Source organism: Monodon monoceros, unplaced genomic scaffold (genome assembly GCF_005190385.1).
Source record: "Monodon monoceros isolate NGI ecotype Baffin Bay Population unplaced genomic scaffold, NGI_Narwhal_1 Super_Scaffold_15, whole genome shotgun sequence".
In the NCBI taxonomy this organism is placed as follows: Eukaryota; Metazoa; Chordata; class Mammalia; order Artiodactyla; family Monodontidae; genus Monodon; species Monodon monoceros.
The window spans coordinates 20233767-20250740 of NW_021703771.1; the positions used below are offsets into that span (position 1 = coordinate 20233767).

Below are 16974 nucleotides of genomic sequence, written 5' to 3' on the forward strand. Positions count from 1 at the left end.
ACCTTGAAATGTGCCAAGGAATATTAGAGAAGGGAGCCTGGATATAAGACACAGTGTCTACCCTCAAAGGGCTTACAGGCTCATGAGCAAGGCTCATCTATAGACTAACTATAATAAAAGGCAAGATGAGGGATTTCGAATTAAAATGCAGTAGGGGGCATGGGATGAATTGGGAGACTGGGATTGACATATATACACTACTATGTATAAAATAGATAACTAATGAGAACCTACTGTATAGCACAGGGAACTCTACTCAGTGACCTAAATGGGAAGGAAATCCAGAAAAGAGGGGATATATGTATATGTTTGGCTGATTCACTTTGCTGTACAGCAGAAACTGCCACAGCAGTGTAAAGCAACTATACTCCAATAAAAAAAAATGGTATGACATTAAAAAAAATAAAATGCAGTAAGTAGTAGATCAAAGCTACAGGAGTTTTAATGGGTGGTTATTTCTGCATGGGAAGGGGGGTGGTGGGCTAAGGGAAAGCAGAACAAATCAGTCAACTCTACTCTGGTGACAGATGTATCCAGACTTCACTCCACCAGGAAGACAAAGGAAGACTTCACAGAGGAGCCCTGATTAGAGAGGAAGTCGAGGGTGAGGATGTAGAGAGAGGAATAGTGAGCAAGTGAACATTTTTGTAAAGGTACGATAGAGGGTAAGCACTCGGTGGGACTGATCCTGGTCCAGTATATGAACAGAACACTAAACACTCAAATTGATGTTAATTGAATTATTATTACTGCCACTGTTGTTATATTGAAGAATACGTCTGTAAGAATCACAGAAATCAGCAAAACTCCTAAGAAGTTGATGTCCTAAAATGGGAAGAGAGACCTGTGCATTTCCAAGTTCATCACACTTTGACAGCCCTATTTTTTAAAATCCAGAGACCACAAAAGTGATACTCTCTGGTGGGTTTCCAATGAGGTAAATGAGATACAATGATGAAAACTTAAAAATATAAGAAAAAGGCACTTTTATATTGCCTTTCTAAAGGCAATTTCTATATTTCTTCTTGGGAGAGATGCTGTGAATCAACTCAGGGGTTCTCTACAGAGATAGCGTATGCCACATTTATGCTTCCAAGATTTATTTTGCTTTATTTCGCGGTTAATTTACGTTTGAATAATTGAGGCTCTCTTAAAAGCATTTTCCTTAGAATAGTATTAATCTTTCTCATTTGCACCTGGCTTTTCCTCATGGAAAGAAAAATAAAAATCCGAATAGGCAATACAAATATCTCTCCTCATTTAACTACCTGTTTATTTAAATATACATGCTATCTTCTTTCTGGGAAGAACGCAAGGACTAGAATGAATCGTTTTAAATGCGGGCCCAGCGTTTCCGGTGCCTTTGGAATCATTTCAATATGTGGCACAGCACCTGCCTCGTGTTTTCAGCTTTGATTGGACTCCATTCGCTGCTCCTCTCATGAAAAATGTTTTCCTCGGGAAAGTGTGGTGTGTTTTTAACCGATTCCAACAGACCTTCAACCCGTGCTCTCTCTTTGTGTCTGCGGACACAGAAGTGGTTCCCAGACTCCGGGGGGACTTTCTGCTGGACCGATCCCCAGACAGACTCCGGCCCTCACCTCTGAGACCCAGCAGGCGGCCTGTCTGGGGCCTCGCGGCCCAGCCCCTCGGATGAGAGCAGGTAGAACCCGCCCGAGACCCAGCAGCCGTGCCCGCGTCGCGGCCTCCGCAGCACAGACTCTAGCATCCCCGCCCTGTCGGTTTCCGGAGCCCCGGAGCCCCGCCGCGCCCTGGAGAGGCTCCAGCATCCCTCGGCCTGGAGGCCCCGGGCGCCCGCGGCTACCGAACCACGAGCCACAGCCGCCCTGCGGTCTCGATCCACAGCGCCGGGTGGAAGAGCCGCGCCGGCAGATGCCGGGGCTGGGGCTGCTGAGCGCCGGCCCCTGGACGAAGAGCGCGAGCAACCGCGCAGCTGCCAGGCGATCGAGCGCCGTGCCGCGCCAGGGGAGTCCCGTCCCGCCTCGGCCGAGTGGGGACCCGAGGACACGGTTAGCCGAGCAGATCGGAGGCGGCCTCAGCCCGGCTCCAGCCCTGCGCACCTTCCCGGTGGCCGGGGCCCCAGGAGACAGCCGGGAAAGGGAGAAACGGCGGCGGGAGGGCGGGGCGCTCTCCACCCCCTGAGGCCAGCGCTCTCTCCCAGCGTGCTGGGGTTGCTCGGCGCCCCGGTCGGAAGGACGTGCCCAGCCTTAGCCCCGAGCCGTCCGCCGCGCCCGCCGCATCCCTGGCGCGGCCCTCTGGCTCTGTTAGCAGGCACAACCCAGCGCCCTTCCTGCCACCAGGCCCTGCTATTTCAAGAATTTTAGGGGGAAAAAAAAAAGTGCACTAGCGAGTTGGGGGCCGGGGCAGCCCGGGAAACTCGTGAAGCAGGCAGGCAGGCGCGGCCTGGATGCAGCGACCTCTGTCTCCTAAGGGTCTCCCCGGCTTTATTGATCGCAGGGGTGGGGTGGGGGGCTTTTTCTGTCTCCCAGATTTACTCTGAAATCGAGTCTCTTGGGACTGAAGGTCCATATGATTGTATCACGTCCATAGCAGTCGCGCTGTGTCCAAAATGGGCAAGGGCACTCGCGGCGCAGACACTGAGGTCCCCAGAGACGCCAAGTCTCTTGGCCCCGGGGCTTATGCTTGTTTTCTCCATGGAACGGGCCTCCGAATTCCCCCAGGAACGTCTCAGTAAGTAGGGGTGTGTGTGCGCGTGTGTGCAATGATTCCCGTGAACTGACAGTGTTATTACAAGAACAAATGGACGTAAGTACGTCATGTGTACTTGTTGATACACTTTTTTAATGGATAAGAATGAAATTTCTGAGGTCTCGAATACAAGGTCGACTTGTCAAGGGAAAGTATTTCCAGCCCTCATTTAATTAAAAAAACCTGCACTTCTGTAGAGATTCGATGGACATTCCAGCTAGCACCTTAGACGATTTTGGTGATCAGAATTGAATCTGCATGCATTCTCATAATAGAACACTTGTCGTACGAACTGCCATTGCAGGTCACTCTTCCTCAAAACTGTAAGCTTCCTCAAGGCAGGGATAGTTTTCATTCACCTTTGATTTTCCCCATATCAAGTAGTGCCTGCGCATAAGTACTCAATAAATGGTCATTAATTACGCCACTCACCCCTAGTCCTTACACTTTCTGTAGATTCTAATACGGAGGAATGCAGGAAGGGGAAGGTGGGGGGAAAGATACCAAATAAAAGTGAAGGACTTAATCTTCCAAGCTGAGGGACATTTGCAAGTCAGTGATAATGCTCAGAATCAATTTGCTAATCAAATCTTTTTGGTTTTAGGGCTGTCATGGGCAGGAAGTGGAAATGACCTACATTCTTGGGCTTTTTGTTTTTAATCAATAAGTGGATACATTTCTCTTTGGATATATTTTCCTTTCTTCTTTTTTTTTTCTTTCTTTCTATAGAGTAGGTGTGGTGTAAATCATAATGCGTGAAGTGAAAATGTGTCTTGCTAGCCTTTGATGCCTTAGATGTCCTTGAATTTACTGGTATATGTGGCTAATCTCATATTTCTCATTTTTTATATTTTAACGGTTATCCTAAGAACATACATTGGAGAAATCTTGTTTGGACATCTAAAATACTTCACTTGGGAGAGTGAGCTGCAAATATTAAAATCCATTAGCTGCCCTAATTGTTGCTTTTTAAGCTCTCAGTGATACTTTTACATCTTTGTTCCTTAGCCCTTGAGTGTACTCCCCAGCCTCTTCCATTTGTAACTATTTGAAGAACCTATATTGTTAATATGTAATATGCTGTACTATTATTTTAGCTGATAATGGCCTTTATAAGGGGTTCATTTGTGCCCACTCATCTTATATAATGGCACTTAAACATCACCATCACTGATGCATTACAAACATTCATTCTGGACAACATACTGTCTAGAACATTTTCTATTAATACTAGAAATCTCCAGATGCCTCATCACTATCATTGTTTCTGAATTTCTGTAGACAAGTTGTAAGAAAGATTAGCCTTTTGTCTAATTTTCGACTACTAACAAAATATTTGTTTTATTCTGAACTTTAGGCTTAAGCACTTGAATTTTTGTACTACTTCTACTGTTCTGTTCAAGTGCCAAGTGTCCATTCTTTCCAGGTTGTAAATAAAATATGGTTCAGAATGCCATCTCTATTTGCAGCACCAGGAAAAAATGCTGTTGAATCTGTAATAACTCTCGATAACCTTGTTCTTTTATTTTAGCAACTTCCCCTCCGTTGTGATTTTTAATGGAGTCCTTATTGCTGTCTTTTTTTTTTTCTTGACCTACTTTCTTTTCAAGAGCTTTCATATAGAGCGTGTTTTATGTGGCGGTGATTTCTGTAGTGTGCAGGAGAGTCTTAAATCGCGCGGAACAGATTAGTTGGCTATCAGTTATTCAAGAAATGTTTTCGTGGTTTAAAAATCACCTGGTTCCAACGTCCACAATTTCACAGTCTGAAATCTTTTAAGCTATGCTTTTCATGAGTTTGCTCCGTTCTCCAGACTGAGGATTGGACCTCATTCTGCTCTGACCCAATTGGTATTTTTCTTTGTTGCCTCAACCCCCTAGAGATTGTGTTTCCAAGGGAGAGGCGTTCTTGGGACTGACAAGGAGGGGAGTGAAACGAGATCTGGTACCTCAGGCACTAGATCCCTCCTCCCTCTCCTGGTGAGAAGTCGGAGACAATTTTGACAGTTCATAGTCCCGCTTTGGCTCTCACGCTCTTGGTCCATGGGTGGGTTTTACCTGCTCCCACTTCCCCTGCCTCTGGCCTGCCTTCGGGCCAATCGCAAATGCCCCAGCCCACCCAGAGCTCTCCCTCACCCGTCCTCTTGGGGAACTGGGGCATATGTCCGTAGAAGGCTTCGGAGACTGGGGAAAGCCACGCCGGGATCCGGACGGTCGAGAAGAGAGCCCCTCCCCAGGCTTTTCCCCGCGTCGCGGCCCTCACGTGACCGAGAACAGGCCTCCACCGGCCCGCCCATTTCGTCCGCTGCTGCCCACTTCCCGCTGGGGGTAAGTAAACCGCGGTTTTCCGTACCGCCCAAACCCGCCCTCCTCCTTTCCCCTTCCCTTCACCTCCCTCGGGTTCCCTCGCGCCACTCTCCCCGCCCCCCATCCTCCCCACCGGGCCCTTTGTACGTGCTCGGCGGCGTGCGAGCGCGCCCGGCACGTGACCCCGCCGAACGTGGCATTGTGTTATCACGTGACCCAGGTGCGTACGCGACGGAGCGGGGTGTGAAGATGGCGGACGAAGAGGCCGAGCAGGAGAGGTTGAGTCGCGGCGGAGGCGGCTGTGCCGCGGAGCTGCAGCGCCTGGGTGAGCGGCTCCAGGAGCTGGAGCGACAGCTGCGGGAGAGCCGGGTGCCGGCCGTGGAGGCGGCCACGGAGTACTGTCAGCAGCTGTGCCAGGTGAGGGCGCCTGGGGTCCCCTCCCCCTTTCCCCCTGCTAGAGGGGGAAGAGGGCGAGCGAGCGCTTGGCGGCCGTGCGGTGGTCCTCGCTGCCTTGGCACCGTCTGCGCCGCCGCCCGGGCGGGAGCGGGGGAGTACGAGGAAGGCGCCTTTGTGTGGCTGCCGTTGTGGCGGTTGTTGTCGGCGGCTCCCGGCTGGGGGAAGGGAGTTGTGGTCAGGGCGGAAAATCCCCCCTCCCCTTCCCTTCCCCGAACTCGGGACTGCGCGGTCCCCGCGGCCGAGAGATGCAGACTGCGAGGACTGGAGCCCTCTCCGCCGTAGGAGAGGGTAAGGGGGGAATGGAGGCCAGGTCCCCTTTCTCCTTCTCTTATTGTGCACTGGGGATTACCGCGCCCCCCCGCCTCTGCGCCCCCGCGTCCCACTCCAACGGGCCTCCGCCCCCACTGGTTTGATTCCTTTGCCTCCTTTTGCTTTCATCCGTCCCGCCCCCGGCCCCGTTCTCGCTGTCTCCGGGCCTTTGTTGTTCGAGTTTCGCCTTAGGACTGAAGGGGCCTTTGTTGATGTTCCGAGGAGCAGTCCCAGCCGACCCCTTCTAGCTGGGCGAGACGTTCGGGGGTAGGCGGCGCGGAGGTTGTCCCTTCCTGCCTTTACTTGTTAGGAGCACCGCTTCCATGGTAAAGGTTGCTCTCCTCGGTGGAGAGAAGCTGTCCCTGTATGTGTATCCTAGGGTCGGATGTCGCTGTGCAGCGGCTTTTCCAGAGTCCGCTTCTCTTTTGCCTTCACCCTTGGAGGAGTGTGGTTTCCTCTCTGCCCTTCCTCTGCCGTCTTCCCACCCCCCTATTACTTGGAGCCTTCCCTGTTTGGCCTCCCGGTGGAACGGAGAAGACTGAGGTTCATGTGGACCCGTGCTCAGGTCAGTTTGAGGCCTTTCCTTTCTTTTCTTGCACAAGGACACTGCTTTCCAGTAACTGCGTTCTAACCAGGATTTGGAATGTTAATAGCACTGTTTGCTTGATAGAAATCGGGGAGTTTGTGTCTACATTTGGACTTGATTACCTACCCTCCAGTTACGTTTGAAATTTCAAGGTGCTACTGCTGGCTGTGGTCAAGATTTTGGTTAGATTATCTTCTTGAGGAAGAAAAAGAATTTATACGGGTCACATTTAGAGTTAGCTTGTGAACATGTCATTATACAGAAGTTGTTTCGTTAAGATACTGAACTTAAGGTCGAACAATGGTGGACCGTTTTAGCATGTCACAGTAGATCACATTTTCACTTAACGTTTGGCCTCCAAGTTCTGAAATCTTTCTTTATAAGATCAGGGGTACTTGATCCCATACCCAGAAATTCTCCATCGTTCTGTGCACCTTATTGTCGCAAATTATTTGATGGCGGTTATCTTAAAAAGCAAAACAACAAAAAAACTTTGTGAGATTGCATGGTGACTTGTCTGGGAATAAATGCAATGTGAAAGCCACCCACTTAAGGTAATATAGGTCTGGTGAATACCTATGGCATAATTAGAGATTCTGTCATTCCTTTGAATCCTAGTTTTAAAGAATTGTTGAAATTTACTAATTTCACTATCCTGACCGTAAACACTCATTCTTAATTGGTCTTTCAGATTTAAAAATTTATCTTAGATTAAAAAAAAAACTTTAATAAGATGCCCATGAAAGGAACTCTTTCATTTGTAAGTAAAGTTAGCTTTTCAGTCAGTGAAAAGTATTAAAGTCTAGCTTTGCTGAAAGACATTTTTCAGGTAACAGTTTCCATTGATGGATTTAAGGCTTATTGCTGTAAATAGTCTTGACCAGCAATATGTATAATCAGGATTAATAATTCTGGGAAAGTGGAATCTCATACAAGTTGGACTTAATTTGGAGCATATGCAACATCAGATATTTGTCACTTTAAAATTATTTTTAATGTATGAAACAGTATTCCTTTTTGTCAGCATGAAGGTAATTTCCTGTATTAGTTTTAAGTGATTAGTCTTACAACATGTAAATTGCTTTTATTGACCAGTGCTACATGAAATAGTAATAAAACAAATGCTGGGTTTGTGGATTTCAAAAATGACATATTGCATGCACTAAAATCCCACAATAATGTAAATGCATTTAAAAGTGATCTCCATTATTCGAATAGTAGAGTGTATCTGATGTTTAAAATCCCCTGTAGAACATTTTGTATATATATAATTTATATATATGCGATAAGTTTCCAATTTGGTCTTGCCAGATGGGAGGTAACTTGAAACAGTTGTTTCTTTAAAATTGTATCACAGCCATTATTATTAACATTTTGCTACGAGTTGAACAGAGCAGAGCAGTGGTTAACAATTACAGAATTTATTGGAGCAGTTTAAGAACAGTGCTAGAAATACTAGGAGCTAGAAATTATATCTACGTTTCTAACCTGGAGATTATCATTTAACTTTTTCTATCTAAGGTTTTCCTGTAAAACTGGGATATTCACATGCTTCAAGAAGGCAAAGATGAATAATATTTGTCAGAGTTAGTGAGCTTCAGAGTTAATATTCTGCAAGTGTTGATGCTTAGTGCTTTTAAATGTGAATTAGTTTATATTCTGAATTTTTACCTCAACAAAAGGTGAGTTTCTGGAGAATGTAGTGAAACCTACAGAAATAAAGTTGCTTACTCTTTCTAGTTTATAGATTTTTCTTTCTTTTTGAATGAAGTGTAGGATAGTAACAGATTTCTTGAGTTCTGAGAAGTAAAATAGAAATGAAAAACATTTAAGTTTTTCTTATTGTTAACTATTGTTTTGCTGTTTATATTAGGTTGCTTCCTGGAAGCATGTCCCACTTTTATATGAACGTTTGCTTAAAGCTTAAGAGTAGGAGAAAGGGAAGGTGGTAGAGGATGGGCATATGGGAGTATTTGTCAGAAAATCTTAGATTTCCTTATATCTTTACAAGCTAGCTGTAATCTGGATAATGTTTAATTTTCCTAAAAGCAAATTAGAATAAGAATATAGGATAACCAGAAATAATTTATTGCATTTATTTGTTTCAGTATCATTATATAAAAACAGATTGTAGTTGGAACTTATGGGACTGTTCCATTGTATTAGACTAGGCCAGGATTCACTCACTCATTCAGCATTGTTATTGAATACCTACACCGAGGGCCAGGCAACCATGAGCATGGTCCCTGGCTTCAAGGATCTTACAGTGTCTGGAGGAAGGTAGACAAGTAATTGTAGTAAACTGTGATTTATATCTTTTATATGGAAGGTTATTTATTTGGGAGTTTGAACAGAAGCATTCCAATAGGAGAATTGTTCTAAAAGGATTTTAAAATGATTCATTTAAAAAGTTAAGCCATCGTTAATAGTTGAAGAATGATTTGTTGGAGCATGGTGTTTGTTGACAGCATTACATACTGGACTGGATGACTCGATTAATACATGAGTTGTGACTGTTTATGGTTGTTTACCTTCTGGTGACAATTATTTTAAAAGGTAGAATTGCAGTTGTGGAAATATGGTTTTGTATCATACACACACGCACGCTTCTTACCTTTGTTCATACCTTAATTCATATAAGCAGCTTCTCAACTGGGCATGGTACTGTTTCCCACTACATTTCTCTCTTAAGGACATTTAGACACACGTGGGGTCAGTTGTTCGGTTACTGCAGTGACTGGGGATGTGATAACTGGCATTTAGTGCCCATGGGCCATGGATATTACATTTTCTGAAGTGACCAGGACAGTCCCACTCCATTAAAATTTATCCCTCTGCCTAAATACCCACAAGTGCCCTTTTGAGAAACAGTGACCAGGAAGAAGAATATATTAAGATTTTTTTTGTCCTTATGCTTTTTCATGTTAATATAGTTATATTAAGAAATGCAGTTAATCTGGAGCAGATCCAGGTCAGTGCTTTTCAACCATATATAAATGCACACACTGAGCTTCAGTGCACATTGAACTTGAAAATTTCTACTTTCTTAGCAGAAATTATGAGCAATTACTTAAACAATTACTAAAACAATTCACTTTTACTAGGTTAAGGAGGGTAGCAAAGTCAGCATACTTAGTTATCCTGATTAAAGCAGAGATTTGACCTTTTGATAAAATTGAAATTATGTGCTTTTAAGAAAGCATTTAATGCAAGGACTAGGTTTAAATGTTAGGGAATATAAGATACAGGAGACTCTAGTAGGATATAAACTAATAAGATTTAAATATCACTTCAAGATGACAACTGAAGACATGTCAAAAGGCTGTGTATCATTAACATATTTGCTTTATTTTTTATTCCCCTTTTTTAAATTGAAAATGTGGTACATTAAAATGGTTTTTAAAAATTCAAAGACCAAGAAAGGGCATACACTGAAAACTTGCTCTCCTTCCCGCCCTAGGCCTCCAGTCACCTTCCACAAAGACAGTCCCCTAATAGTATTTTATGTGTCTTCCCAGAAATGCTGTTTACTCTTCTTTTTTTTCCGGCACGCGGGCCCCTCACTGTTGTGGCCTCTCCCGTTGCGGAGCACAGGCTGCGGACGCGCGGGCTCAGTGGCCATGGCTCACGGGCCCAGCCGCTCCGCGGCATGTGGGATCTTCCTGGCCCCGGGCACGAACCTGCGTCCCCTACATCGGCAGGCGGACTCTCAACCACTGCGCCACCAGGGAAGCCCTACTCTCTTTTTTTTTTTAATTAAAAAATCAGGACATACTGTATACTGCATTTTTTTTTTTTTTTTTTTGCGGTACGCGGGCCTCTCACTGTTGTGGCCTCTCCCGTTGCGGAGCACAGGCTTCGGATGCGCAGGCTCAGCAGCCATGGTTCACGGGCCCAGCGGCACGTGGGATCTTCCCGGACCGGGGTACGAACCCGTATCCCCTGCATTGGCAGGCAGACTCTCAACCACTGCGCCACCAGGGAAGCCCTATACTGCATCTTTTTCTTCACCAAAAAAAGGTATCTTTGAGATCATTCTGTAGCTGCCCACGTAAATCTATGGCTTTCTGTTTTAAACTGTGTAATAATTCTAGTCTGCAGCTGTGTCTAATTAATCAGTTAATTGTTGGTGGTTATTTAGAAGAGTAAGTTAATTTTGTGTGTAGTAATTTCAGTAGAGTTCAGAATAGGTAGTAAGCACATCAGGCTGGGTTATCAGACAGAAGGCTTTTACTAAAAAGGTAGGATTTGACATAGACCTTAATGCCTTTATTAACTGTGTTTAGTGCCTTGTTGGTATAAGAAACAAATGAAATTAAAACTGTTGAGAACTACTGTTTAAATTGTGCAGTTACAGCATATCTTTGTATATATTTCTTTCATCTATTTGATACAAGTTGATTCTTTTGTTTGTCTGCATGTTTTGCTTAGCTTTAATGGTAGAGGCAAAAATTTTGAAAATACTTAAATATTTTCCTTGAGAAGCTCAACTTTCTTTTGATTATTAGAGACCATCTTAAGTTAATTTGTAGGTCACTTCAAATCAGAAGATAAGATAGCTTGCTTGTTAATTAGTGATAATTACTTTAGGTATTGAGGGAGTAATAAGTCATTTAAACTTTAAAAGTTTAGGTAATGCTCAGGGGAAATAATGTTAAGTGTTCATAATTAGTATGATTGCATGCTGGAGATATTAAATTCTGCTTTCCAGAATATACTTATACCAGTTTTAGCAAAGGAAAACTTTACCAGTTTTTCTTGCCTCCATCTTAACACTTCTTGATCCTAAATTAAAATGGGGGAAGGGAAAAGGTATTTTGCAATTGCCATTCATGATATTTTATATGACTAATCTGCAAAACCAAGGATTTTTGAAAATGTATGGTCTTAACTGTATGAAACTGCTGCTGTACTTATTTTCCTGGAGATTCTGTCAGAGTTGAGAAATTACCTTATTTTTCCCAACTCCCACACGTAAATTCAGTTCATAAAATAAACCAATCAATGTGTGAGTAGCCTTGCTTATAAAATGGAAAGTTTACTTTTTATTAATGTGTTTGTCAGATACGCTGTGTAACTTTTAGCTATTTATTGTTTTCCAGGAGAGCCTCTTGATTCATTGTTTCTCTTATCATTTAGAGTTGCACAGTGCACCTCATAGGAAAAAATGTTACCTTTTCCCACCTTACATATACTTAGCCAAGAAGATTTGTTAAAGTTCAATTAGTTACATCTTAATTTATTTTAAACATATTGAAATTCCTCTTATATGGGAGCACTAAGGGAGCTATGGAGAATTATGGCGTGGATAGAGCTTACAAAATCTGGTACATATATTAATAGTTAAGCAAGTAATACTATTAGATAGTAAAGTATCTAGTGATTAATACAATAAGTAGAGTGTGAATTAAAACTAGAGCATTTTAAAATTACTTACACTAGCTAAAAATTGAAAGGAAAGGAAAGGAAAACACTACTTACATTGGGTCTTGAATGTGGATAACTAAAGTGGGAAGGATGGGAATAAACCTCAGAGATCTGGAACAACTTTTCAAACTGGCATCTTGGAGAAAAATGTCATGGGTTGGGATGAAAAATAGGATAGAAAAGGTAGATTAGAACCAGACTTAGAGTTTAAGATCCAAACCAAGGAATTTTAACTGATCCTGTAAGCGTAGATAATATATGGTTACATTTCTTAAAGACTTACCCTTCCAAGGTTGAGGCATTGAAATTTTAAAAAGTTCAGAATGTTAGAGCCTTTGGTTTTTCTTGAAGTATCCTGTGTCAGTTACTGCCATGTAACAAACTACTCAAAAACACAGTGGCTTTAAAAGAACAGCCGTTTTTATTACTGTTCTCAAGTCTATGGGTCTTTTGGGTCGTTCTGCAGTCAGCTGGTAGGTTGTCTGGGGCTGAATGATCCCAGATGGTCTCACTCATATGTCTTGTGGTTGGTGGGTTGATTGAGGGGCCCCAGTTAAGTTGGCTCATCTCTGCTCCACTCTTACCCTCTAGTAACGTAGCCTGAATTTCTTTACTTTGCAGCAGGAAAGCCAGTTCTGTAGCACAACTGCTTTTCAAGCCTCTGCTTGTGTCATGTTCGCCATTGTCCCATTGCGTCAACTAGTAGTCATACCCAGCCTCTTCGTGGGTACAGGGAGATGTGATGCTTCAGGGAGCAATTTTATAACAGTCTATGACATATCTCACTTCTGTTTATTCTCCACTGCAATTCCGGGCACTTTTTTGGGTGAGATTTTAATTTTTTGTTTCTATAGCCCCACCTCTGCTTTCTTTCTTGTCATACATATTCTGTCATCAAAGCACATCCAATTACTCCTTTTCTCCTTGATTGGCAAAAGGCATTTCTATTCCTGCTTTCTAATTTAAATTTCCAAATAGAAGAAGGGCATCCCACTCCATCACTGTAACTTTGGAAAGTTTGTGGAACAACTTCTTATTTGCCGTGGTTCTTTACCTTAATATTAAACCTGGTCTGTATGTGGTGTTTTGTGTTGTCTCTACCTTGTACAGTTTAGTAATAACATCCTAGTTCTTGTCCTAATATTTGAACTTCTTTTTCCTTTTAACTGATGAACTTGCTTTTAACCTTCCATTCAGTTTGTGAAATTCCCCCAACATCCTGCTTTTATCCTTCTACCTCAGTGGCAGTCCAGTACTCGTGACAGTGTTTCTCAAATTTGTGTTTGCAGAAACCCAAGAGAGTCTGTAGATTTTAGAGTTACTCAGCTCAGAGTAAGATGTAACTTTTTTTTTACGTTGCCACTTAGTTGTCCACTGAAACAAAATTATCACAAAAAAATACTTATCTTTACTGTGTGTGATGCATTCTATTTTCATTTACTATTATTGTTTTTAAAAGCTGCTCTTGATTTTATGATCCATTCATACGTCATAACCAAGAAATTGGAAAACACTGCTTATAGGAAGTCAATGGGCTCAATTCAGTAATAAGCACATAGGTACTCCTAAGTTGTAAGGTGGCCTTCTAGTCTAGTTGATTCAGAAAATTCATAGTTTTATTTATGAGGAGCATCAAAATTAAAATACAATTTTAAATTTAAATGACTGCTAAAAACCCAGCATATGTCCATGGAATCAATTTGAGAAATACTGGTACATAGGATCAAATCCAAATTTAAGCTTGAGCCCAGTGGTCTCCGTGCTCTATTGTTTACTTTTTTTTAATATTTTCACTGTTCAGCAGGAACTTTCTGCTCCATCTAAATTGTTCATTCCTCATTTTACTGCCTTTGTGACTTTGTTCAGAGGAGCAATGTTATGCAGTGAAAAGTCAAATGGCTTTGGGTTCAAATAGGAGGTCCCCAACTATCAAGACAAGATTTTTGCTCATGCTTTGTTTGGGGTGAGGGTGAACCTTGAAGTTAGAGTCTAGACCAAACAGATTGAAGAGGAAGAGAATTAATGTTTAAAACAGGCACTGTTACGCTTTACTAACAATGAATTGTTTAATCTGAAGACTTGTGAGATCATAGGATTAAAAAGCGTTTAGTCTGTTTAAATGTCTGTTTACCCAAATTGCCTCTTAGGGCCTCATCATTGCTATATAATACTTGTTCAGTATGACATTGATTTATCAGAAAATGTTCAGTTTTATTAGGCATTTGTTTAGGAAGACTGAGATATATGGTTTAATGGCTAAAATGAAGCAGTTCTTTAAAAAATGAATTTCAAATATATGGATAATATATTCGTGTGGAACATTTGGCATCCTTATTGATGCCTGACGTATAGGCAATGTTATGTTTTAAGTTTATCACTCCTAGATACAGATTTTACATTTAGAAAGAGGTAATCTAAATTCAGAAGTAGTAAGTAATTGACTTGATCCCCATCCCCGTCATTTTTTTTGTTTGTTTTTTTGGATTGAACCTCCACCGCCCCACTCCCCTGCAGTGAAAGCACCAGGGAATTCCCTGCATGAAGGTATTTTCTAGGAAGGGTTTCTGAGTGCTTGTCATAACTATTGCTCCTTAGTAATTCAGAATGAACTCTAGTATGTAAAACTGAATATGTTGGCAAGAACGAGTCAGACCTAGTATATTTAATATCGTGACCTATTTAGTGTTTCTGAAAAGGCAATCTGATGTTGTAAATGCTGCCTAAAGAGAAATTATTTTTAACACCAGAAGACCTTTGAGGATTTACGTATCTTGAATGAAAACATTTGTGGTGTTTGGTGCCCCTCCTCACCGAATTATCTTTTATAAATCTTGTTTTACTTGATGAAGAAAACCTACCCTCCAGATTCTTTCATATATACTTTGCTTGACAGCTCATTAGATACTGTAGATTAAAAGTGTTGGAATTCTAAGGACACCAATTTTAATTTTCATGAAATGGTTTATTGTGACCTTTGGCATGCTACTTAAGACTTTTCTGGGGTTTTTTTGTTTGTTTGTTTTTGTTTTTTATCCTTGACATGGAGATGCTACAGACTTTTGCTGGTTGTTGGTATAAGAATGGATCAAAGGCATGATTATTTAAAATGATTGTTGTCGTATAAAGTAACATTTTCATTTACATTTAGAGACTACTTTGGAAACACCTTTGATGTTTTATACATGATGGTGACCTAGAATAATGTTATTACATTAATAATTCTATCATTTTGAAGTCATCTATTATTGTCATTTTGAAAATAGCATTAGATTACTGATTAACCAGCTTGTTTAAAGCCTACATTTTAGAGAAGGCAGGATTAGATTTTATAATAATTTATGAAAGGTCTTTTTGTCATGGGGGGCATGCAGATTACTCAATGTGTGTGAATGTGCCAGGAGAAGATTATTGGCTTTGCAATTAAAATCTTTGTCCAAAATTTTAAACCTGGGATTTGAGAGGCTGGGATGAGAAAAGCTAGTATTTACCTAGTAACTAAAAGTATAGATTTTGAACTATGATTAGAATTCTAGCTCCCTTACTTCTGTGGGATTTCGGGCTTGGTTTTGTGCTCATCTCTATCTAGACTGGAGGTAAGAAAAATATCTGCCTTAAAGCTGGTGTGATTAAGATATAATGTTTGTTGAGCACTTTGCATATTATGTTGCTGGAAGCACACAGCAAATGTTAGCTATTAATACATTTACAAGGACTAGGTATGAAACTTTCTCTCATAAACGAATATTAATCTTAGTAAAATACTCTTTAGTTTATCAAACTTAAAAAAAAAATGAGGGGAACTCCCTTTTCCTTCCCCCCAAAGTCTTACCTGAAATCTTATGTATAAAACAGAAAAGTTACTGCTGCAGAACAGTTTGACAAGTACAGTACTAATCCAGAAAATAACAATGCTATTGCCAGGAGTTGTAAAGGGAGTTCAAGCAGAGTTCTCTTCTGCTGTTATTTTCTTCTCAAATGGTTCTTTTTTCTTATTTTCCCTCATTCTACTGCTTTTCTACACTCTCCCAAAAGATAATGAATGTTCTTGTCTTAGAGGCATAATAAAGCCATCACTGAAGACTTAATATATTTTATCTTTAAAGACTTTTAATTGTGCTGCTTATTTTTGTTTTACATACCAAGGCACACTAAATAAAGTCATTTTTTGGTACCTAAGATTTAAAATAAATTTGCTTCTCTGGAAGCGTGACACTGATGTGAATGTCTAAATAGAGAAACTGTACCTTATCAGAGAAACAATAAATATTAAATAATAGTGAAACTTATGCATGAAACAGTCCCACAGATATACTTAGTGCTTACGTTTAATTCGGCCATCTTATATATTCCCTCAAATCTTCATCTAATGTTTTCTCTAGATCTTTTATTTTCTTCCTTGGGTTTCCAAATAAGTGGCTGTTCCCTGGCAAGTGGATCTTTTCGTCTGTGCACCTTCTCAAAGAACCTTTCCACTTTCCTGTTTCTTCACATTTTTCTTTCCATCGCTTCTGTCCTTTAGCCTACAGAGATGGGTGTGTGTGTCTTTCTCATCTTATTGCTATGTTGATCATGTCTTCAGATTTCTCCCTTTTCTCTGACCCCTTCTCTCCACATATGAGATGTCTCCTATCCTAAAAATGTCTTTCTCTAACTCTTGTTTTCTAGTCTTTCTTGCCAGACGTCTTTGGAAAAGTACCCTGTACATTGCCTTCATTTCTTACCTTCTGTTGCAGTTTGGATTCTACCCCTCACCACACTGGAGAAGACACTCTTTTGAAGGTCACTGCTTGGCATATTTGTAATACTTTATTAAATTTAGACCCAAGTAGCAATCAGACTATTTCATATACCTGCCTATTGTGTTTAATAAAGTTTAATTGTTAGCATTTTAAAAAATCATAAGCTTTCATGTTGAAATGAGAGTGTTTGGCTTTTCCTGGAAAATCAGAAGATCGGGCAATATTGGACTCATGCATGGCTACAGGCTGAAGTGGCTGCCTGCTCAGCCTCTGTTGGCATTTAAAAGTGTTTGTGACCCCATCTTAAGTTCATCTCCCCTCAGTTTATTTACACTGCTCTCCTGATTCTCCTACCTTTGTGACTGCTCCTTAGTCATCTTCACCGACTCTTCCTTTCACCGCTGGAAATGCATGGTAATTA

At 41.5% G+C, this 16974-nt stretch overlaps 2 protein-coding genes across 2 annotated transcripts in view; both read left to right on the plus strand.

The window, feature by feature from the left end:
• Nucleotides 1–1653: 1653 nt before the first annotated feature.
• LOC114896304 (translation initiation factor IF-2-like) lies at nt 1654–5277 on the plus strand. The gene is made up of 2 exons (XM_029224280.1): nt 1654–5057; nt 5257–5277. The coding sequence occupies exon 1, from the start codon at nt 1654–1656 to the stop codon at nt 2161–2163; it is 510 nt and encodes a 169-aa protein (XP_029080113.1). The 3' UTR covers nt 2164–5057; nt 5257–5277.
• The window catches only part of ZNF292 (zinc finger protein 292), an 87802-nt gene continuing 76092 nt past the window's right edge, over nt 5265–16974 (plus strand). Inside the window, exon 1 of the mRNA XM_029223464.1 lies at nt 5265–5453. Within this exon, the coding sequence (XP_029079297.1) occupies nt 5286–5453 (168 nt within the window). The 5' untranslated portion in view covers nt 5265–5285. The remainder of the gene's footprint in view (nt 5454–16974) is intronic.

Coding starts and splice junctions, on each gene's coding strand:
- LOC114896304 (XM_029224280.1), top strand. CDS start 1,654: ATGAGAGCAGGTAGAACCCGCCCGAGACCCAGCAGCCGTGCCCGCGTC.